We start from the raw sequence: 23,501 nt of genomic DNA, 5'->3' as shown, positions 1-23,501 counted from the left end.
TTGTGTGTTTAAGTATTTCGGGCAAGAAAAATAGCTTCAATATTATTCTAAATGCATCTTTTGTGCTTTGTATCTGTCTGAGCTAGGTTTCAGGGAAATAACAGGAACATTAACAACACAGACAAAGGAAATGTTACTCCTATTTGAGCCTTTCAAGTTTGAAACCACATTTTCAGACAGATTTTTCACCTCTTCCAAAAATTCATCTAAGGTTTTTGAAATCAAAGTGACAATGAAATACAAAAGCATAAATGGTAAAGAGGATATTTATTTATCATCACAAATAAAAAGAACCATGCTTACTCATCACAGAAAGAAAAAAAGAGAGAGAAGCGCTCAGTCTTTGTATCTTTGCCGACCTTACTGTCGGATGGTTTTTTGAGAATGTGAGTAATAGCACTCTATGAAGTTTGAAATTCATTTAAAAAAAAATCCAAGCCTATACCCATACATTACAGCCCCCAACCCACACCTCCCATAGTCTGTGCCCCCCACCTCTGACACCCCAGAACAATAATCACAGCATTATTTAAATCAGTCAGTCTGAGGGTCCTCAGTCTCCAGAAGTCTTAATAACCTGGAAGAGTGTGACATTGTACAGCACCTGGTGTCCGTTGTTCCAGGTATAAAGGACCCTCTCCCTGGGGTTATAGTCCATCATGGAAATATGGGAGTATTGATTGTGGAAGGGGATGTCTGTGTACTCATAGCTTGATGTGTTGGTGTAATAAGCAAAATAGATCTTGGCACCAGCCAGGTGGGAGTTGGTGACATATAGTGTGCCGCAGATCATAAAAGACTCTCCAGCACTGCGCTTAGGAAAGCCTGTGTCCCAAGTCTGCAGCACCTCCAGACTCTGAGGCTCCAGGCGGCTGATGACAATGTTTCCAGCATTAGGGATGGTGGTGTAAACAGCCCATAGGCCATTCTCGTCCGCCATCAGGTCGATGTCAGAGGAGCCACCCCAGGAGTAGGGAAAAGTGTTGTTATAGCCGGCCCCACTCAAACTGCGCTGCACCAGCACACTTCGAGAACGGAAGTGGTACTTGATGATAATGTTGCTCTGGTACTTGTTGTAGTACAGTGAACCATTGTAGACCACATGACCAGTGCCAGCCCAAGGGTGTGGCAGCAAGTGTTGCACAAAGTTCTGGCCCTTCATGAAATCATTCATTGTGCGATATTCCAGGACCCGACGTCCCTTGAAGTAACCGTCCATGGACCACACCTGTGGAAAAAAGAAAAATGAATAACATAGGGAAAAAAGGTCAGAAAAATAAGTTAAGGAGAAGGTCTTGAGATTACTGGAGAAAAATATTGTTGTGTTAAACCTGACCTTTCTGTAAGAAATTGTAAGTCACAGTTCATTATCACTAGTTGCAATGGCCTAAAATAAGAATGTTTAGTGTGTATGTTTAGTGTGCTTGTTTGAGTGTGTGTATATCGATTCTCGGAGTTGTGCATGCATCGATGTGTGTGCAGAGCTACTGATCTGCCAGGCATGTGGGAGTGAAGATGTTGCCTGCGCTTTGCAGTCAACCACTGCTTGTGCTCCCTGCCCTTTCCAGTCCACATTTACAGAAAATCAATCCATTTAGCAACTCTATCTTTTTCCTCAAGCACTCTCAGCGGATCTCTCCACTGACATGGCCCCTCTCTGGCTGCATTTCCCATCTCATTCCCTCAGTGCTCTCACTGAGGCACAGTTCAGCTTTTAATTGATTCAATTAAACTGCAGTTGGCTTAGATGGTTATTTTTCTCTTGAACATTTGAAGGAAAGCTTTGCTGCGATCTACTGCTTTTTCTGATTCTGTTACTGCAATTTTTCTTTCTTGTCCCACTTTTGCCTCCTTCTCCATTGTAGAGTAAGTATTTTCAAATGCACAGAGGAGAAAGGAAGGGTATGGGAGGAGCTGATGGTGAAGAGACACAGCGGCTGAATTATGTAGGAGGGGAGATTATAGAGCATTAAGCGTTGTTTCTCCTATGCCTGCTAATTTGGGTCTCTAGAATAGAGCAGGAGACAGAAATTGAGTAAAGCAAAGCTCTTGCACATTCCGATTTTTTCCTCCTTTGCCTTTGGCTCATGAGCAGCAATGAAATTTCCCCAGAATGATTATGATTATTGCTGCGGATGTTAATGTGGCATTGCTGATGTATCTGCCTATTAATACTTGGAGAGATTGAAATGATTGAGCCAGGTGATTAAAGACAAAGATCAGGACATTCAGTCACAAAAATTGACCTTTTCTGTCCACAACACCTATTTAGGCTGTTATGATTCATTGCAGGAAAGAAAAAGGCCAAGCTCATCTCTCCTCTTAAACTTCATCAGTTTCCCTTCTCTTCTACACATGGCTAATAATGCAGTCTTCCACTTTTCCAACACCACCATTTCATCTCAGTCACCATAGCCCGCCCTTAATCTTCTATATTATTCTTCCCTTGTCTCTTTCCTGCTGCTTCTTGCCATGTGCCTGACCATACAAAACTGCATGTCATGTCTGATCAGCTGAACCCACTACTATATCATTTGGGTCCAGAGCACACTCCTGGTAATTACCCAAGCGATTTGGAAAACTTTTGCCCAAACAACTCATTTATTTCTCCACTGATGATGAAGTGATTAATCAGCTGGAGTTGTAGTGACAGAGGAAGACAGGGAGGAGGGAAAGATACGCTATCCATCAGTGGCACAGCTTTGAATTCCCATTTTTCTCACTGTCTCCCCCCCTTGAAAGCTCATGAGAAGTCATTCTCACGGAAAACAGTGCATCAGTCACTGAAGTGCCATATAGTGGCACTGCCGTGACACATATTTTCTTCTTTTTTTTCCTCACTGAGAAGGTTGACTGTGGTTATCCTCTCTGCTTGGTTATCCTAATAATAATAATAATAATAATAATAATAATAATAATAATAATAATAATAATAATCCTGTGTTCCTGTATTGGTGAAATGCAGCAGTTGAGAAACTCACTCTGTTGTCGGAACTGGGTATCATGGTATCTGTCATCCAGGAGCCGAACCTTGACCCTGATGCACGTACTGTGATGGGATTACTGACGCCAGTGAGCTTCCCACAGCCTGGAGGTCAAAGAGGCAGAAGAATTAAGAAAGCATGTATGCCTACATACCTAAGAGGCCACACAGACGCACATGCACTCAGGTGTTTTCTCTATCAGATTACACTATTTTTCTTTTATAATTCATCTGAAATATGGCATTTCATTTGGATTGGTTCAGTTCCAATTGTTTTCACTGTAGAGGTTTAAATTTTTGTACACTAAGAAAATGTACTATTTGTACCGTTATCTCAGATAAATGTATAGATAAATATTTTGTGCAGTCATCTTCTGTTGTCTTGTTTTCATTTGTGATTCTCCACAATGCGATCTTGTGTTTGCTTTTTGAAATCTGTAATACACAAAAACTGGTTCACCGACTGACTTTGCGGCATCATTTTTATATTTCCATTGTTGTCTTACTGTCCTGGTTTTTACCCAGTACTTAAAAAGTGAGCATTATTTTTTTTTATAATTCTCTCTCTTGGTTCAATTTCAAATGTAAAACAATAATAAAACGCAAATTAGCTAAGGGCTAAACTGTAACTGCAGTCTTTTTTGTTAACTCATCAGTTTATATGTGTGGGGTTTTTGTAAAATCATCAGTTTAAGCTAACACATTACACACAAATGCAATCTATTATTCATTCCATTTTTCTAGGCCAGTTTTTCTCAATTTATGCAGATAATTTGAGATCAGAGCAAAGTGGAAATGTTAACAACATGCTACAGAGGTTTGACCAGCAATGATCCTAGTGTAATCATTAATTCTGTTCTGTGCAACTGTTGTCAAATTGATTAAATGCTGCAATGATATATGGTAATACATTTTTAATTGGGTAACAATGACCACATATAAACACCCGCAATCATTTCCATATATACCAAGTTTCTGCATGCAGGAGTGGAGTCTGGTTTCAAGTAGCAGGACTCTCTGTCGCAGCTCCTCGTAATCGTAGGCCCCCATCTCCTCTTGGATAGCCATAAGCACAAAGGACAGATTCCTTACTTCCTCCCGAAGACGCAGGATCATCTTGGCATCAGTCTTATACTGTTCCAGCACTGGCAACAGGGGGAGCAGCTGGGTCACCTTGTCTTTTAACTCCTGTGATAGTTATCACAGAAAAGGGGGAAGAGGATTACACCCTTAGAGAATAGTCAAGATAGGGGACACAACTGCCCTGTGATAGTCAGTACATGAGAGTGAGTGCAATCTTCCCTTGGTGTTTGTGGTTCATAAAGCTTATGTCTCCATTAGGTTCTGGTTTGTCTGTTCAAAACTATAGACCTTTGATTTTTAATGAGATTTACAACATCTATTCTTAATATTTTATATCAATACCCTGAAATTAGATGTCCTTTTATCTTCTTTCAAGGACAAAAGGAATAGTTTATCTATTTAAAAAGCAAATATTTTGTTTTTCCATGTCTGTAAATACAGTTTTACTTCCTTTGAAAATATTTTGGATTGGAAAGCCACCTATATGAGAAACACTATTCAAATTGGCCAAACGCCTGTGATCTGTTTTGGGTGATGAAACTTCACCTACTTGCTGCAGTTGCAGAGCTAGTTGTAAATAAACTTGGGCTGTGACTCATCGTGTGTTTAGAAGTTAAAAGAACAACATGTCCTTAGGTAGGAGTACAGGAAGCTGCAAGAGAACCTGGCTGCCTACGTGGAAAGCAGTGGGCTCAAGAGAGAAATGGGCGTATCAATAAAGTGTGGCCGCCACAGGAGGGGCTGTTTCCTCCTTGTTAAGGTTTATCGTAAATCTGGTGATGGAGCAGCTCTCAGCCCCGTGGCGCCACATCATAAATCTCATTTTCACTTTTTCAAGAAGAGAAAATTCACTCTCGTTAATCTCCCGCACTCTGCCATCGGCAACTTTAAGCTGCACGCATTCATCAGCCAACCTGGTCTGGACAAATCCAGCTTTTTCCCCTCTTTGTTGAATTAAGATAGATCAGAAGATATAACTCATTTCGTTCTGCATATTTTAGTCATCTCAGGCAGTGCTGATGAATTGGTTAATTTTATAAACATCTTCATTACCTTCTTTGGAATGGCTTTCATAAAACACACTGAAAGCAAAACACAGCCATTCGTGCTTGTCCTTGTGCTGCAGTATGGACCCAGCGGTAAAGCACACTTAGCATTTATCAAGCCATCTTTTAATCAAACTATTTTATGGTCCATCTAATATCTGTAAGAGTGTGAGAAATGTTAAAAAGCCCCAGTAGGACAGCCTGCTGACAGGAAGACAAAAAGGCTTACTAATAATGGCAGCTAAGCCCTAGCTTGTAGACAGATAAGGTAGAGATAAATGTGAATGTATGTGCCTGTTATCTAAAGGCAGACAGCAGAATGTTAAGTATATCAAGTAGTAAGCTCACTGAAGATAGAGAACAAATGGATACAAAGAGACAAATGCAACCCCCCTCCCCCCCAAAAACCCCATTCTTTTTCTAGGTCCAAGAATTTAATCACTCATGAGTGTGCGATTTACTTGGATTTCTCTGTGCATGACAAAAGAACTCATATAAGACTGGAAATGAATTTGTGTACCTATGTTTATGCTGCAGTGCATCGCGAGTCATACAAAATTTTATTGTCTGTGAAGAGCAAAAGAGATTGCAATGCATAAGTTTGGCGAGCAGTGCCAAATCAACAGTGTCTGCATTCACTTGACAATAATATACACACATATAAACACCAACGCACACACTGTACATAAGGAGACACAGAGCCAATTACCTGAAAGCCCTTTGGATTGAGGCTGCGGGGATTTTCAGAGGCCACCTTCAGCTTTCCATCTACCACTTTCATTAGACTCTCTGTGTTTCTGACATACTGTAGATCCCTGTATGTCCTTAGGTCCAGCACCTCCATTGACTGGCTGATGTTCTGAACCTGCGCCACAAAAACAAGCCCACAATGACACTAATGATCGCGCGTTGTCTTAGAGGAGGGGTTAGGATTTTTTTCTCATTTTACACCTCAATCACAGATCATTTATTGTAAGTTTCATTTTTACAGTTGTTCATTATTTAGTTTAAATTGCAGTAAATGAGTCAGGCAAGACAAAAAAATCCTGCTGTAATCCTGCCTTCGTAGTTTGGGGTTGGCATGGGTTTTCCAGATACACAGGTGGGGTGAACTGAAAACTTTGTGGCCTCAGTTGTGAATGTGAAATGTCTATAAACCTGTCCTTTACTTGTCTGTATGCATCTTTTTTGTAGTACTCATGTGCAGATACTAAAAAAAAAAAAAAAAAAAAACTTCTGCTCCCATTTCATTCATATTCCAAGTTAAATGTTACAGCCAAAGAAGAATGTGGAGGTGGCCCTGTTTTTGAATTTAAATATGAAGTTAAAGAAGTTGGTTGAAACTACATAATCTGTGCTGTTTCGTTCATAAGCTGTAAAAATTACTGAAATAAAGAATGGGCTTTAAAATGTACACTAATCACACTGAATTTTAGAATTAGGCATAATTCAGTTTAAATAATTATGGGGCAGCACGGTGGCACGGTGGTTAGCACTGTTGCCGCACAGCAAGAAGGTCCTGAGTAATTCCAACATCAGGCCGGGGTCTTTCTGTGTGAAGTTTGCATGTTCTCCCCGTGTTTGCGTGGGTTCTCTCCGGGTACTCCGGCTTCCTCCCACTGTCCAAAGACATGCAGCTTGTGGGGATAGGTTAATTGGATAACCCAAATTGCCACTAGGTGTAAATGTGCGAGTGAATGTGAGTGCGAATGGTTGTCTGTCCCTGTATGTTAGCCCTGCGACAGACTGGCGACCTGTCCAGGGCGTACCCTGCCTCTCGCCCTATGACAGCTGGGATAGGCTCCAGCGCCCCCCGCGACCCTGAAAAGGATAAGCGGAAGCGAATGGATGGATGGATAATTATGATGACAGGAATATTCAACAGTGATGACAATATTATTTCTATTATTTAAAGCTCAGTTGATACCGTGTGAGAGGTGTTGACTATTATTGTAGTTTCTAAATCCTTATTTTATATAATAAATTGTATTTAGTTTCAAGGGATCACATGTAATCTCTATGGTTAAGAAATACAACTTCACAATCTATCAAAGTTAAGAACATTCTTGAAGAGGTAGCTGCATCATTGTCACAGTCTACAATCAAGAAATGTCTTCACGATAGGAAATACAGAGGGTTTACAAAATGTTACAAAATTGGTACACACAAAAACAGGAAGGCTCGACTTGGCTTTATCAGAAAACATTTCAAAGAGCCTACAAAGCTCTGCAAAGAAAAACAAAATCTACCTACTGTCTGTCAAACATGGTGGAGGCAATGTTGTGACATGGGTATATGTGCTGACCAGTGGAACCAGGCAACTAGTGTTTATTGATGATGTGACTGCTGATAAAAGTAATAGGATGTATTGCAAAATTTAAAGGGCTATACTCTCAGCTCAGATTCAACCAAATGGTGCAAAATTGTCAGATAGCACTTCCTAATGCAAGACCCAAAGCATATTGGAAAAGCAACCATGCTTTTCAGTTACTCAAGACAAGTCTGATTGCAGAAAGACACATAAAGAAATGGCTAATGAAGGTGGCTGCAGTAAATGCCTAGTGGGGCATCTCAAGGGAGGGAATGTAGCTTTTCAGCTGAGCCTCTGAAAATGGCGGACTATGTATAGTTAATCTAATAAAACTAATCAAAATTAAAGCTGAATGTCTGTACTTTAATCACATTTTCACTATCTGGTCTATAATCCATGGCAATGGTGTGCAGAGGCAAAATTACATTAAAAATGTGTCATTTTTCAAAAGAAGTGATACAGTGGTAGGATTTAGTCTATAACTGCTAACTGCGTGATTTGTGGAGTTTAATACATTTAATGTGCTGCTAAACATTTTTAAATGTGCGTTTTGGCAATTTGAGCACCACAAGGTCTTTTCCATTTCTTTTATTTATTTTCAAGGGAAGGCAGGCATTTCTACAGCTGAAGGTGTGCAAATCGCACATAAAAAACACTACAGGTCAGAAGAAAGTTATATATGCTTTTATTTACTGTCAATTTTAAAAAATATATATACATATTAATAAAAATAAGTAATGAAAAAGAAAGTTGGCAGCACAGATAAAGCATGAGGAGGTTAAAAAGCAGCACAGTCCTTTAAAATCTGTCGAGGTAATAAAAAAACAACGCAGCTATACATGACTTTCAACATGCAATGAAAGTCAACAAGTTTCACTCATATAAAAATGCTACAGCTATGAAAATAAGGATAGTAAGCTCATGATCATGACAGCGTACAAAAGGTAATGGATGCCTATGAAATGTTACTAAACGAACCTCGTGGAGGAGCAAACATGCTGTTAAGTAGGCGTTTATTGAACACTCAGTTTTGCACTATGTTTAATTTTTACTAAGTACTCAGCTTATTCACTTTTGACAGCCCACTCTGTTTCTGCATAACCAACCTACTGATTCATGCACCCCCTCATCTCCTGCACGATGCACTGAACTGGCCAGAAATCACTTGAACATTGATAAATATTACTGGGCTGTCGTGTATACCGGAGGCGTATGAGTACATATGTACAGCTACCCACAGCAACAGACGCCCACCCACAATGACATGCGCAATCAAAACTCCAAGCAAGCAAAATATATTTATTCATATCACTCCTAACATAAACAAAAAACAGACCAAGCTCTCAAAGGTCAGCGTTTGGCACAAAGTCTGCTTTGCACCAAATGCTTTGCTTGCCTACTCTCTGACAACCCACTCAATTACTTTGTGTCCCTTGTTTTCTACAACCAGTTCATTCCTCATGTGCTTCATGAACCGTCCTGGTTATATTTGGTCAGAAAATATATCCCTTCACTAATTAAAAGTTGCTTTACAGCACTACATGTGCATTAGATGGAAGAATGTGGAAGGGTAAAATGTTCCAGCAGGATGGACTCTAAACAAATGCAGTGTCACCACCCTCCAGGGCAGGTGACAGCTGGGACCACTCAGTCCTCCGAGTTGTGGCATTTCATGCTTACCTTTGGTCACATACGATTCTCTCTACCCTCACCAGCACAGATTAATCAGTCACAGGTGTATCTGCTTCTTGTCCAGCACGATGACTCACTTTGTACCAAATCCTAAAAACTGTCCTTATGTGTATGGCTGACTTGGCCTCATATCACTTTTTTTTTTTTTTTTTTTTACCTCAACACAGTTCCATAGAAAGGTTAAAAGAGTACATGAGGTGTTTAAAAGTCTGTTGTGAGCACTCTTGCACAGTATTCTTCAGGTCAGCTCTGCATTAAATGGCATTTTGTCTGGCTTTACAGAAAGCTGAATAGAGATTTTGCACAAGGCTACTTTAAATTCTTTGAACAGAGGGGCTGTTTTGACATTGTTATCGTATCCTTGGCTTTCTTTGTCAGAGAGAGATTTTGTGGATCTGGTCCAATCAAACATTTCACCCGCATGCTCTGAGTTCAAATGAGGATGCTTGGTGGGCATGGAACTATAATGTGCTTATACACAGAGAATAACACGTAGTCTTTAAACTAACGTCTTGTGTGCAGCTGAAGCAGCATTTACCCCAGGTGTCCTCATTAAGCTGGGCTGTGGACAGTAGTAGATGGGAGTGTTTGGTTCTAATAACTAGTGTCTTACAAGTAGTGTGCATGCTGGGGGCACAGACACAGTAGCATAAACATCCACACTGTATGCAATATAACATAATAGTAATATTTCCAGAGCTTGTAAAAGCTCAGTTGATACTGTGTGAGAGGTGTTGACTATTATTGTAGTGTCTAAATCCTTATTTTATATAATAAATTGTATTTCATTTCAAGGGATCACATGTAATGCAATTAACCAATGCAAATAGTTCAGTTAAAATTTACAGGTGTATAACAACCTATCAACAAATAACATTAAAGGCGTCACAAAGACAGTTATTATGGCTTATCTTAGTTAAAAACTGCTATAAAATGTGATTGTGATGCAGCAGCAATAAGCTGTAGTAATCCCTTTCTGTATGGCTATCAGCCTCTCACATCATTATGGAAGAAATTTCGTTTTTTTTCTTTTTATAATGTTGCATAATTCCATTTGAGCATTTCACCCACCACAGCATTTCAATCAGGTCGATGTCTGGACTTTGACTTGACCACTGCAACACGCTGATTCTTTCATTTTTTAGTTGTTCTGTTGTTGATTTGCTGCTGGGCGTGTCTTGTTGCATGGACACATTTTGGCCAAGGTTTAGCTGTCAGACAGGTGGCCTTACATGAACGTTAATATTTAACATGCTAACTGATGCCTGTAGAGTCTGAAATGTAGCTCTCGGGGTTTTTTTGCCATTTCACTGAACATCACATTGGGTGAATTTGTTGTGACATCCACTCGAGGGAAGATTGGCAACTATCTTTTCCACTCATGCATAATCTTTCTCATTGTAGAATAATGGACTTTAAATAGTTTAGAAAGAGCCTTAGAGCCATTCTCACCAATATTTGCTTCTTTGAGATCATTCCTTTGTCTTTTCTCCATGGCATTGTGTTAACACACACCTGACCAGGAAACTACCTCTGCCGTTATAGAGGTGGCCACATTAGATGGTCAGCTAATCAAGTGCATTTGATTAGGAGGACTTGTCTGCTACTTACCCTCTTCATTTCTATAGAAGCAATGTACTTAGTTTTTCAGAAGACTGCATTTATATATGATTGTATGACTCACTTGAATCACTAAGGAAAAAAATGGCAAAGTACTGTAAGCTATTTATTTATTTATTTTAATTTAATTAATCGCTTACTGTTAATCAATGCAGGCTGCTTTGTTACAACAGTGAAAAATAAAAATATAAAATTTCAGTGGAAATTAAATCTGGAGACAGGTAATAAACAAACTGACTTGATCAATCCATGCAACACTACTCCAGCCAGTCAGCAACAAGGGGGTGTTTGTACTTGTATGCAGGGCAGGAGGAAGGTAAGATGGGGAAAAGAGGCCAGTGGGGAAAAAAGCTGACACCTTGCTTATACTGAACTCCAGAACATATTTGGAAACAATCAGAAAATAAAAGGTCAAAAGGGAAACCACTGAAAGAAACCACACTGGGATCTATGTTGGAAATGCTAATTATAATTTGTACAATGGCATGCTATTGAAGAAAAAAATATATAAGAAACTAGCTCATTTTAATAAAAATGTATCATCCTCCAACCTGGATTAACAACACCGATGCAACTGGTGTGAGATAAGTGCTCAAGAACTGTATGCAAAGTACAACACCAAAAATTATATGTCGAAAATGACTTACACTTTCGTTAAATGGGTGTCACCAAAATTGAACAGCCCTCTACATGCCAGAACATGGAATTAAAGGAAAAAACTCAGACAAAAGAGGGGGATGAGGAAATACTATTAATGTGCACTTGCTTTGCATTCAGAATTAATCTAAAGTTTTCCAAATACAAACAGTATTTTATAATATGCACTTTTCATATACATTTTACCAGGTTATTTTTTCCCCAAAGGTTCAGAATGAAAACGAACTGAATACCTGTCAGTTCCCAAAGAATTATATTTACCAAAAATGAGGAAAAAAAACATCAACATGCAAACAGACTAGTGCATTTTTATAGTTATTATAAAACTGAACTTGCAGTCTTTTAATATATATAAAAATCTATTCTTTACACACACACACACACACACACACACACTGTAAGAGCAAATATGGAGACTATAAAAGAATATATACTTTGCATCGCACAAATGTGTAGGTGAACTTCTCTCACCAGTTTTACCGAGTTTGTCTCTTTATGTTCCAGGCTCTTCCTTTTCTGTTGGAATATGCTTCGTTTAAAGTGTGGATGAGTGTGGATTTTGTTAGCGTGAACATGTGCTTTAAACAGGAGCAGACAGAGACTGTCAGGGGAAAAGGGAAACTTCAATGAGAATGAATGCAATATGTGAATTCAGGTGTCTCATTGATCCATCAGGGCCTCGGAGCTTATTCAGCATCTCAATTTACCACCACCTCTCCTCACAAGACCACATCAATGTCAACCCTCCTGTCTTTCCTTTCCTCCATTCTGCTTCTTTGCTCCTAGGCTTTCAGTTACTCGGTGAAGCCAGCCTCTCTTTCACCTACTCACTGGTTTTGATTGTCCAAGAAAAAAAATCAACTGTACTATGAATGAACTGGAGAGCAGACCGAAGATACTCTGCCATAGACCATTAAGTACTTGAAAGGTGTTTAACATCATTTCTCTGGTTTCTACTGTTTAAACAGACATGAATACAAATTAAATGAATTAAATAAATAAAAAGAGACAGGTGTGCTGCCTGCAGATCTGGATATTTAACAAACCTCTGCGGCTCATTTATGAACCTACCTGTTGCCTGACCTTAGTTCCGTGTTTGTGTTTGTGCACTAGGTATTAGCATGCTCTACGTGTCAGTCAGTAATGCTTTACTGCATGTAAATAATACCTAGATTTATTCTCTGCCTGTTGAAAACAGCATTCATAATACACACTACGTCATTAAATGTTATCAATATCACAAGTAAGCACAAGAGCTCTAATGAAATGTCCTAATCAACCCAGATTTGGTAGCACAGTATTTAATTTACAAGTCTCCACGTAAAGTACTTGTAATCTTCACTGACTTGTTAACAGTTAATTTTATTAATTTTCATCTCATAAATTTATATTTATAAAAGAAACATTGTAAGGCTAAGGTTCAGTGAATTCAATTACATGGGTTGGTTTTTGGATATTTTTCATTAGCAATTCATAATTCATTAACTTTCAGGTACTCAGCTGCTCAACAACAGTCTTCTCACTGGTGTCGTGTTCATATGCACAACTGATCAACTGCGGCGTAAAGGAAAACCGTTCACTTCAGCAGCCTTTATGTGACAGACGGCGTCAGACACGAGCCCAGTGTGGCAGTTTGTGCTTGCATGTCTGTGTGGGTAATACTCGTGTCCCAGTGTGGGTGTGTTATTGACAGCTGTCACCTTCTCCATGAGCTGGCGAAGCTGCCTGCTGCGTGGGTCGCGGTTACACATGTTCTGGGCTGGTGCAACGACGGTACAGATACACTTCCCATCTGCGTCCTGCGCTGAACTGTAGATCTCCCAGCCCTCCTCTGGTCTTGGGTATAGAGCCTGCAGAAATACAGAGACACATATATCTTAGAGGCATAAAATAAAAAATAAAATATGGTTGTTTCTGTCTGCAGTTGTTTATCTGTGCTACTACCAAATTGGCTTTTCAAAATGCATGAGGGGAGACAAGATATTTTATTCTGCCAGCACGCATCAATGGTAATCTGAAAAGTGTTCCACCCTTATAAAATGTGTCTAAGCCAATAAATTTATCTAATACTTAAAAGTGTTGCATAAAGTCTTTCGAAGAAAAAAAAAGACTCTTTTATACATCCCATATCATGATTGGTTGAGCCTATTCTGTCACCATAAATTAGCTGCAAAGTCATAATTTCTCTATTGCATTACTTTTTTCTTTGTGACTCATTCAGAAATGAATCCTCTCCTAAGAAAATTAATGACAATTGCTCACCCCAACTATTCAAAACCATTTGCAGTCTAATTTCAGTTTTAACTGGAGATGAAGAGCGTGAGCACAGAGACTGACAGAGCTGGTAGTCACAGTAGTAAAAGACACCAGCAGGGAGAGATAGAGGATAGAAGAGTCATCTAGAAGATAATGGAGAGGGTGAAAGCTGAAATGGGTGTAGATTAAGATAAGACAAGACACACTGGTGGAAAATACACAAAGGGATGGAGAACACAGTGACATGACAAAGACAGAGCAAGAATTTTGTGGAGGATGAAGAAAGACAAAGATAAATTGGAGGAAAATGGGGATTTCAAAGAAAAGAGGAAGAAAAAGGGATCAGAACAGGCTGTATAAAAGCAGAGCATCTAATAAGTTTGGACACAGAAAGGAAATGGAGCTGTTCACGATCGATAATGCAGCCCCTTACCAGTGAAGGAGGGGAGAGGCTAAAAGGATGGATGTCTCTCTCTGTCTAATCCAATCAAAAGCAGCGCTGTGCGCTTGCAATCACACATGTATGCATTACACAATTTACGCAAAGGTTTTTCTATTCTGATTTGCTCATTCACATTGCATCTAGCATAGCCAGCATATGACGCAAGCTGTAATAAGAGAAGAAAGAGCCTTTTTGGAGATGCAATTAAAGAACCATCCATATAAGAGGTCGGAAAAGTCTAGAAATAAAATGTTATGTCTCAGCTCTGTGCCTCTCTCCTGCTTTCCTCTGAGCAGTGTTATGCTGTGATCTCGTCTCCTTGGGTCGGGGGATCAGATTAAAATGTCTTGGGGGACAGGGGGACTGTGTGATTGGAGTGTAAAGTAGCAACCACCCTGCGAGCCAATGTGCTCACTGTCACATCTTGTCATTCCTGCCAATCCCTTGGCACTCCACCCCCTCTCCACTCTTTCTGCTCCCTCTTTCACTGCCTTCTTCTTCTTCCCTTGCAGTTGCAGAAAGAGCGTATCTTAAATCTGACTTACTTTAAATCGAGGGATGGCAAACAGACTATAGCTATGTGAGAGACTTAAATATCCTGTGCCAATAGCAACAATAAAGTTCTACGCGTAATTCTTATCACATTTTCTCTTTTTCATTATATTCAATGCATATTAAATAGACTCATGAATTATTTATATGACTGCATCTAAATTTAATTAAGCTAAGTAAGGAGAAATATTCTGTTCATATAGTATTAAATAGATATATTAGCTATATTTCAGGATGACTGAATTTCTACTTTCCATGTGAAAGACTCACCGTGGAACGTATTGGCACACTGGTTAAAATATCTTTACAATATTATCAGTATTGCTGCATATTTTCCAGTCCCTGCAGTGACTTGCACTTTTTTCTGTCACTCAGTGCCTTTCTTATCATTAGTCTTCTTTCTCCGAGGCAATCGACCATCAAAAGTCTATAATATGGTGATACAGAGGCACAATAGCCAAAGCCAGAGTTAAGACAAAAGAGCCAGTCGCCACAGCAGAACCTTTCAGCTTTGTCTGATGGTCTGTCTCATTCTGCCATTGCCTTGGCGTGAGGGAGTTTGTGTGTATGTGTGTGGGTGTGTTTGGTGGGGGGCCATCTTTTTCAGCATCTACTTCCCTGCTCACGTCTCACTCACTGTCAGGTTTCTGTATGTGCTGAAGTCTGTGACTATGCTCGTGTGTGAGAGCGGTCATCTGTGCTAAAACTTGTTCTGTCATAATGTCTATGTATATCAGTATGAGTATGCTTCAACATACAGTACTTACATAAATTCTTGTGTAATAATACATGCATTGTGGGATGACACTGAAATGCAACTACACATCTGATCCACACCCTCAAGATGCTATGTTTGGAAATTCCTGCAGCTGTAATGCATGCTTACTGCAAAACTATAGAGTATATGTAATGGCTGATATAATACTGTGAATGTGCGTAAAATACTAGAATGTGAAGTCACAGCTGGTTACAAGCACTTTCATTAAAACTGGTACCCTGCAGTGTTAACAGGTGGAGGTTTTCTACTTAAGCTGCTAATTCTTAAGGTGTCTGCAGTCTTCGGTAAAATAGCTGCATATCCATACACGTAGGGCTTGTCCGCTTATGCACGAGATATTCACTTTGGGCTTAGCTAGATTTTTGCCAATGGATGCAGAAGTGTGCATTAATTTTTCATATTGCTATCAGCTTCAAAGGGAGCCACAGTTGGTGTCGCACCAACTTTTTTTTTTCTTTCCCAAATGAAATCTTACGTAGCGGGCAGTAGAAATTCAGCAAAATAAAATCAGAGGCACATTGGGTTTCATCAGAAAGGGCATCTGCTGTAAAAACTTTGCCAAATAAAACATGTGGAGCTACTTGCTCTGGCGACCCCTTGCGAATAAGGGAGGAGCTGAAAGTAGCTTCTTTTAATATCAGAGCCATGTAAGGCCTATTATCATACTTTCTTCATTTTCCAACATGTTTAATATCACGCTGTGCTCTTCCTGTGCTTTTCCAAGCCAGAGAGTTTTCACAGCAACCAATCTTCTCTTCTGTTCATTAAAGTTTCATAAATGCTGAGCTGAAATTAAGAGCTTATTTGAATCACTTCCAGTTTCATTACCACCCACCTATCCGTTCAGCACTAACTCCACCATTCTCATCACAGTGGCAGTTTAGGGAGCAGGAGAGAAAAGGTAATTCTTAAATGCAAATGTGCGTTGTCCCTATATGCTTTGTGCCCAGACGGATCTATATATCAGAGCTAGTGATCTCTCACATTGAACATAGTGTCATAAACTTAAATATGTTTTGGAAGGTATTAATATGATATTAATATGATATGATTAAGGCATCTCTAGAGAATGGGTCATTGACATTAGTTCATTTAAGACAGTCAAAACTATGTAGTCTAGCAAACATCTCATTAGTAATGAAAAAGCTAATTTCTCAATATCTTCCTTTATCCATAATTATGTTCAAGATATGCAGAGTGAAATCGAGTGTGAGTAATGTTTGCATACTGTATGCAGCTCGTGTATTAGTGTGCTACACTTGAGTAGTGACGATAACATAACCTGAGCTGCCACCGTGCTATCAGTGCGGCTAGCTGGAGTACCTCAGGTTTAAAGGATAATCCTTTTCTCCCAGACACAGATGGTGGTTTCAGCAGAGGGGAGGCGTTTAGCTCACTGTCCCAGAAATTTATCCATCAGATGTATGGGATGAAATAAAATATGTAATGGACAGGTTTGACGCTGTAACATGGCTGCCATGTAAAAGCCCATTAATGGAGAAGACAGCAGCAATGAAAACAACAGGAAACCACAAAGGGTTGGAGAAATTAAAAATCAATTGGGTTTGCTCACTAAAATGAAAATTACTCGTTTATATTTCTGGATTTCCCACTTTGTGCCAACTCAGAGTCTCCTCCATTTCCATGACCTCATATCAGATAGCCTGGATGCATGACGTCCCATCACCATCAGCTGCAAACATATCTTCAAACCACAAACTCCCATCCTCCCAAGAGAAAACTGATTAAAGGAGGAACTGCTTACTTTCATAAGCAGAAAAGGAGAAGTTGTGCTTTCAGAAAGGCTGACGGAGAAGAGAGAAGTGGCTCTAATTTCCTCTAGCTTGGTTTAAACGGTATCCAGTTACAATGCTGATTGACAACTTTAGGGGAATCTCTGCTGAGAGAGGTGAAGAAGAGATGCTTCTCCACTGTTTCCTGCTGCAGAGAAATCAGATCTGATTCCCCAAAAAAACTTACTAAGTCTAACAATTATCTGAGTGATTCTCTGTAGCACAAAGAAACTAAGAGTGCTTGGTTTTGTTAATGATTAGCAAAGTTTAGAGGTATTATCCAATTAGACATTTGAGCTGGTGGTATCACTGCTGATTTGCAGGATGGACTTCCTCTGGCGTTTCATTAAACCAACCCTGGAGCTTGCTGCTGTAAAGCCAGAGTTAAATGAGATCATAAATCTACAGCTCCCTACTTTATGAGCATGACGGGAAGTCTATTATAACTTTCATAAGCAGCAGGCAGAAGGGGCAAACAGGCAGAGGCAGGCACAAGTTGTGAGATATGGAAGAGAGCTGACCACTACACTGTGAACTGCCAACACGGCTGAGAAATTGCAACACTACCGAGGATGGACAGGTTAAGAAGAGGAGGAGAGGTCGAGCTGTACACGGAGAAAGACAGAAGACATAGAAGAAGATAAAATCTAGACGTCATTGAGAAGAGGAACTCTCATTCAGGAAATAAAATATGAAGTTCTACCTAAATAATCTTTTTCTTTCCTTCACTGGCATCCAGCAGTGCCAGCTTTCATAATCAAAGTTATTTTGCTTTACTTTCTTTTCCTCTCTGTCAGCAGAATGATGCTTTATGCCAGGCATTAACATCCATCAGTACTTGTCCCCACAAAAGTAGACATCTGTCTCTGTTGCACAGTGTTCGATTTTATCTATATTACACCCAAACAATCGGTTCTCATTTTTCAGATTTGCCAGGTATTGCTATAATTGAGTGTATATAGATAAACATGCAAATGCACACATTCACTCTTCAAATGAACAATCAGTAAATCCCTAATGCACAAGCCAGCTGCTGGGCTTTAAAATAATAAAGACACCAAGTGAAGTCCCTGGTCTCCTCTGCTCCCAAGGAAAGTGATTAACACAATCAGCTCAGCATGGTTGCCAGTCAATAATATGAGTCATAAACTCATCATGCCCCTCTCCCTACTGCCTCATTTTGGCTCCCTAAGCCCTACTGCCTTTCTCTCCGTCTTTCTCCATCACCCTCATGACTGCCACCCTTCTCAGTGGCGTCCTGCTCGCCTTCCATCTGCACCCAACTTGTTCCAATCCACCTCACACTTGAGTGACAGTGGGGGTGGGCATATGCATCAAGTGTTTTTTGAAGGGGGGGAGTTCTTGGAGAGGTGAAAGAAAATGACACTCACTGGCACTCGGCATGAGTGCGCAACTGCAACTCTACACTTTTTCGAGCCAGCGCCGTGCCAGGTGCCGTAGTGAAAAGCATTTGGATTCTGCTCTTCTGTTACAGCGATGCAAGATAGCTCTATCATGTCTGGTGCTAAACACAGGCAAGAGAGTGCCAGGGTGGCTTATGTGAGAAAACACTGTGTAAACTGTTATAATACAGTTAGTGTTTCATTGGTAGAAATATGGATTACAGAATTGCTTTTGAAAAATGAAGGAATTGCAACAGGCGTGAGTCCTGCAGGGTGGAATTATACTCTTATAATGACAAATGAACCATGTCAAAACCCTGATTCCCTTTTCTGGGATCAATGCTGCTTTATGCTAGACGATCACATAATTAATTAAAGTTAAAAACAATTGAAAATGATCTTTTATAGATTGGCTGAGCTTGTCGCTGTTCCCACTGCATCCCATTAACCAGACGTTAGATTACACTTGTCAGAATCCCAACTGAGATAAATTTCATCGAAAGCAGCACAATGAATGTAAAAAATAAAGTGTGCAAATAAAAGCCTGCAGTCGTATTTAATTTTTAATCCATAGCTGAGAATCAATTTTTACAATACACTTTATTGGATTCCGCAGTGGAAGTGATAAAGTTTACGGTCTCACATCCTGACAGAGGCTGCGTGACCCCAATCAGTTTCTGTGTCCTGCCTCTTTGTACACTGCCGTTTGTTGTTCCATTCTCTCCTCTGATGGTGAGAATATTTTATTCAGACTTCTGCCTCACAGCTTTCTTATTTTAGATATCAAAGGGAGCGTCACCACATGCATACACATCCAGGCACCCTGCTGCAGTTTTATTGAGAGGTACAACAACAGTATGATCATAACCTATCTATGCCAGTCTTGTGCACACAAACCTGTATTTATTTATTTATTTTTATCTATAATGAGACAGTTATCCTTGACTTATGCTGTGTTCACTGAAAGTGTTGAGAGATTCAGTGATTATTATTATTATGTAGAAAAGCAAGCATTTTTCATCTCAACAGATTTTCAGCTTTAACTTAGAGCACAGCAGGGTTCAATTCATGGACAAGCCTTTTTTTTATTATGTGTCTCGCACTGTGAATGTGTCCTTTTATTTCTATAACTGAGGACAGACAGCTCAGTTTTTTTTCAACGACAGTTTTTGCAGGTTGAACATTCTAAGCTGAAGAACACCGAACTGCATTAGAGACTTGGTGTATCTTGTGTCTCACAATTTATAGCAGGTAATGTTTGAATTGCAGTAGTTGTTTATGGTAATTACTCTTTTTGGAAGGCAAATTTGGAAGTCTCATTATTTCTCCTAAACCTCTGCCCGAGATAATAAGTGCTCTCCTTGACACTGTTTTCAGCTTTGAACATCATGCTACTTCTTTTACTTGAGTAGTACTTGCCACTTGTTTGTCTTGCTGTCAGACAGAGAAGATATATATGCTATAGTAAGAAATTAAAACTCATTTTTAATCCATGCCTTTATGTCTCATTGACCAGAACTTGATAAATAACTGGAAAAAAGTGCAGAAATGTATCAAATATACCCCTGGTATCTGCTGTGTGTCCACACAGCACTTTAAAAACATTTCTTTTTAAACGTATAACACTCTTTATAGATTAATAAATCATTTTACTATCATAATAAAAAAGATGATTTAGTGTGTACACTCTGTCTGGCAGGTTTATAGCTTTAACTTGTCTTAGCAATTCTTTATAGCCACGCTTCTTCTGTGTAAGTGTTTCCAGGGTCTCGTCTGCTCATTAAGGAACATGGTTTTGCACTACACAGATGTGTACAAGCACCCAGGCAGTGTTGTGCTCAGTGCCATCACAGAAAGACCCACATAAATTCAGTCAGCTGTGTTCTTGGATCAGCTGGTTAGAAGACAGGCACAGAAAGCAAGTGAAGCAGACTTGGAAAATAGCTCTGAGCTTAGAGAATATGCAATGCAGCATGCATGGGTGCCAGGGTGGGAGGCAGGCATGCAACAGCCACTGGCATGTTAGCACCAGAGTGTCACAAGACCACAGCTAGATTGTCTTTGATTCAAGCTCTAAACAATTTGTGAGTCATGACTGCTTCTAAGATCATCACAGGCAAAAGTCTCATTAATAGTGATGGGACTTTGAGGCAAGGTTTTACATTAAAGTTTTATTTGCTGCCATTGTTTATGAGCGGAGATTATCCCTGTCTCAAAGAGAAGACATTCCCCATCACAACCGACTGTTACACAATAATAATTTGTGGCACCATCAAACGGGCTCATCAGTTTTGATAAAACTTTGATGAAATGAACTTCAGTAGCAACATTTTTCCTCCTTTGGCGGTGAATTAGGGCTGCCTCAAAGAAAATATCCACTCATGACTATTTATTGTATTTTATTGTATCCAGTCTTTTGAAATGCAAATGATTAAGCTTCTGATCTCAAATCTTGTTTGAAAAGAGTTTATTGAAAATAAACATGGCAATGTTTATTTTTATCCCATCTGATCCTGAGCAGAATGAGTTGGTATAGAAAAGAAATCAATGATTAACTAAGCCATAACCTCTGAGGAAACCTGGAATAATAGAATAATATATAAGACTTATAATCCAAACATTTCTTACCTTGAGTTCTGCTCTAAATTACCCGACATATGCGCAAGTTGTTTGAAAGATTAACAGTTTGAAGCAAAATTTGCCAGGTGCTTGACATTTTCAAAAAAGATAACACTGTTTGAAAGTGTTCTTTAAAGGGGAAACATTTCCACTGGCACACCACTGATACATTAGGAAGACATAAAGTGGTAGATTTATGTTTTAACAAGCCACTTTGCATCCTAAAACTCTTCTTACCACAGATGGACCTTCACCCCTGAGACAAGAATGTCTAAACATTCCGTGTGTACATGTCTGAACACACAAACACTGTCATGCACAAACATGCATGCGAAACCACACATCCAGATGGTCACAGACCTCTTGGGACTTTCAATTTCATTCTGTCTTTTTGAACAGACCAGAACATTTACTTAATGGGTAAGCTGCCATAGAAAGACACTCAAGATAGAGGAAAAGCGATCACTTACTGCAGATGATCCGGAAAATATTACATTCATTTCTTTCTTTCTGTTTTTGTTTGTTCCCTGTCTGTCTCATTGTCTGTGTTATCTCATGAGAAAGAGAGTGTAACATTATGCAAGCATCAACCACTAAAAAATATTCAAAATAAATAAATAAACTGCTGTTTTATTTATAAAACACCTTAATTGCCCTTATGACCTTTCAGGATGAGGCCAGTGTTTAATTTGAGGAGATAACAATCTAAAATGCTTAAAGATAGACATAGCAAGGGAGGAATAAGACATACTCAAAGCGTAAAACTGTATTAACCTCTCGGTGTTCCTCATCACCTCCTTCCCACCCTGGAGGTGACTGACAGATAGGATCAGCCTGAGCATCAGTCAGGACAGCTCTCTACCTCCTGTCACCCTGGCAAAAACATATGGTCTCCTGCAAACATCCACACTTGGACTGTCCGCCACTCACCATCACTCACAATCACAAGCCAACAATTCTGCATCATTATACTTATGACTCTCCCGCAAACATATGCATCATTCATGCTTCACTGAAACATTGTTCTCACATGCATATCTGTCTCCATCGTCTCTCTGTTAACACAACGTGGGCTCTTTTATTCTTACTTGCGTCTTCACACGTCTCTCTGAAACCTCTCTTCTGTTTCTTCACTTTCTCCCTCTGTCTGCTGCTGTGTCACTCTCTTTAATCTGTCACATTCTCGCTTTCTTTCTCACATTCACAACAGCATGCTCAAACAAAACACTGCAGACACACTTGCAAATAAGCAAAAAGAATTAATACGCACGCTGACAATCCTTTCTGATGTGCCCCCTCTGGAGATGGTGGTTCCGTTGAGTCCCACCAGAGAGGGCAGAGTCTGAGACATCCAGTTGGTCACCATGGCCATGGTGCTGAGAACTGCCCCGATCTTTAGCATAGGAACACTCATGTTTGCTTCCTGTGGGGCCCTGGCACAAATGGCCCAACAGCCAGCCCTGCCCTGCCCTTCCCTAGACCTCAGCTCCAGTCAACCCCACTCTGCCTCAGACAGCCTAGCCAGGGAACCAGCCAGTCAGCTTGTGCCTGAGCCTGAGCAGCAGCAGCACCCCCCAGAGCTGGTAAAGCACAATTACTAGACTCACACACCACTGTCTCAGTCAAAGGGATGGGCAGAGGCTGGTTAGAGGAGAGCAGCTCACATCCAAAAGCACCACACTGGAGCCTTCCCTCTCAGAGTGACTGCCTTAGCTTCACCCTCTCCCTCCCTCCCTCCCCCACATTCTCGCTCTCATCTCTCTCTCACTCTCTTTCCATCTCTCTCACTTCCTTACTCTCCTCTTAGCTCTCTCCCTCTCTCTCCCCTCCTCTCTTCCTCAAGATGCAGAGCTGCGCATTGGCTGCCTCTCCGTCTCATCCCCTCCCAATCAGCCCTTCCTCTGTTCTTTCCAGCCCTGTTTTGCATGCATGTATCCATTCTTTTTCCTTCCCCTCTCGTTCTCTGACATTTGCCTGTTCTTTTATGACTCACATCTTGATGTGTGCGCGCGTGCACTTATTTCTTAAGCAGAGAGATCTGAGACTGATTTCATAGGACTGATCTGTGCTCTATGTTAAGTGACATGTGAATGCCCAGGGCAACTGAGTGCAATGCTAGGCACAGTAGACCATGCTGCAGTTTCATCATCGTGTTTGTACTAAAGACAGGGCTGAGAATGTAGACCGGTGGGTGTTTAGATTAAAAGGTTGGCTAGGGGCTCACCAGTGAATATGGGCAGGTGGTTTGGCAAAGTGGGAGACATGA

General features: G+C 40.1%; 1 protein-coding gene across 2 annotated transcripts in view; it reads right to left on the bottom strand.

The window, feature by feature from the left end:
* Positions 1 to 264: 264 nt before the first annotated feature.
* Positions 265 to 23,501, bottom strand: part of olfm2a (olfactomedin 2a) — a 41,736-nt gene continuing 18,499 nt past the window's right edge. Inside the window, exons 1-6 of one of the 2 annotated variants that reach the window (XM_063470713.1) lie at positions 22,506 to 22,923; positions 13,093 to 13,242; positions 5,822 to 5,977; positions 3,952 to 4,171; positions 2,982 to 3,088; positions 265 to 1,228 (exon numbers count right to left, since the gene is read on the bottom strand). In XM_063470713.1, coding sequence (XP_063326783.1) covers positions 554 to 1,228; positions 2,982 to 3,088; positions 3,952 to 4,171; positions 5,822 to 5,977; positions 13,093 to 13,242; positions 22,506 to 22,649 — 1,452 coding nt within the window. In that variant the 5' untranslated portion in view covers positions 22,650 to 22,923 and the 3' untranslated portion in view covers positions 265 to 553. Of the gene's footprint in view, positions 1,229 to 2,981; positions 3,089 to 3,951; positions 4,172 to 5,821; positions 5,978 to 13,092; positions 13,243 to 22,505; positions 22,924 to 23,501 lie in introns of those variants that run through there. The other variant, XM_063470714.1, reaches the window with a different exon arrangement.

The sequence above is a fragment of the Pelmatolapia mariae genome, linkage group LG4, assembly GCF_036321145.2.
Source record: "Pelmatolapia mariae isolate MD_Pm_ZW linkage group LG4, Pm_UMD_F_2, whole genome shotgun sequence".
NCBI lineage: Eukaryota > Metazoa > Chordata > Actinopteri > Cichliformes > Cichlidae > Pelmatolapia > Pelmatolapia mariae.
Note: the sequence above shows the minus strand (reverse complement) of the source record. Positions and strands in the feature narration are given on the sequence as shown.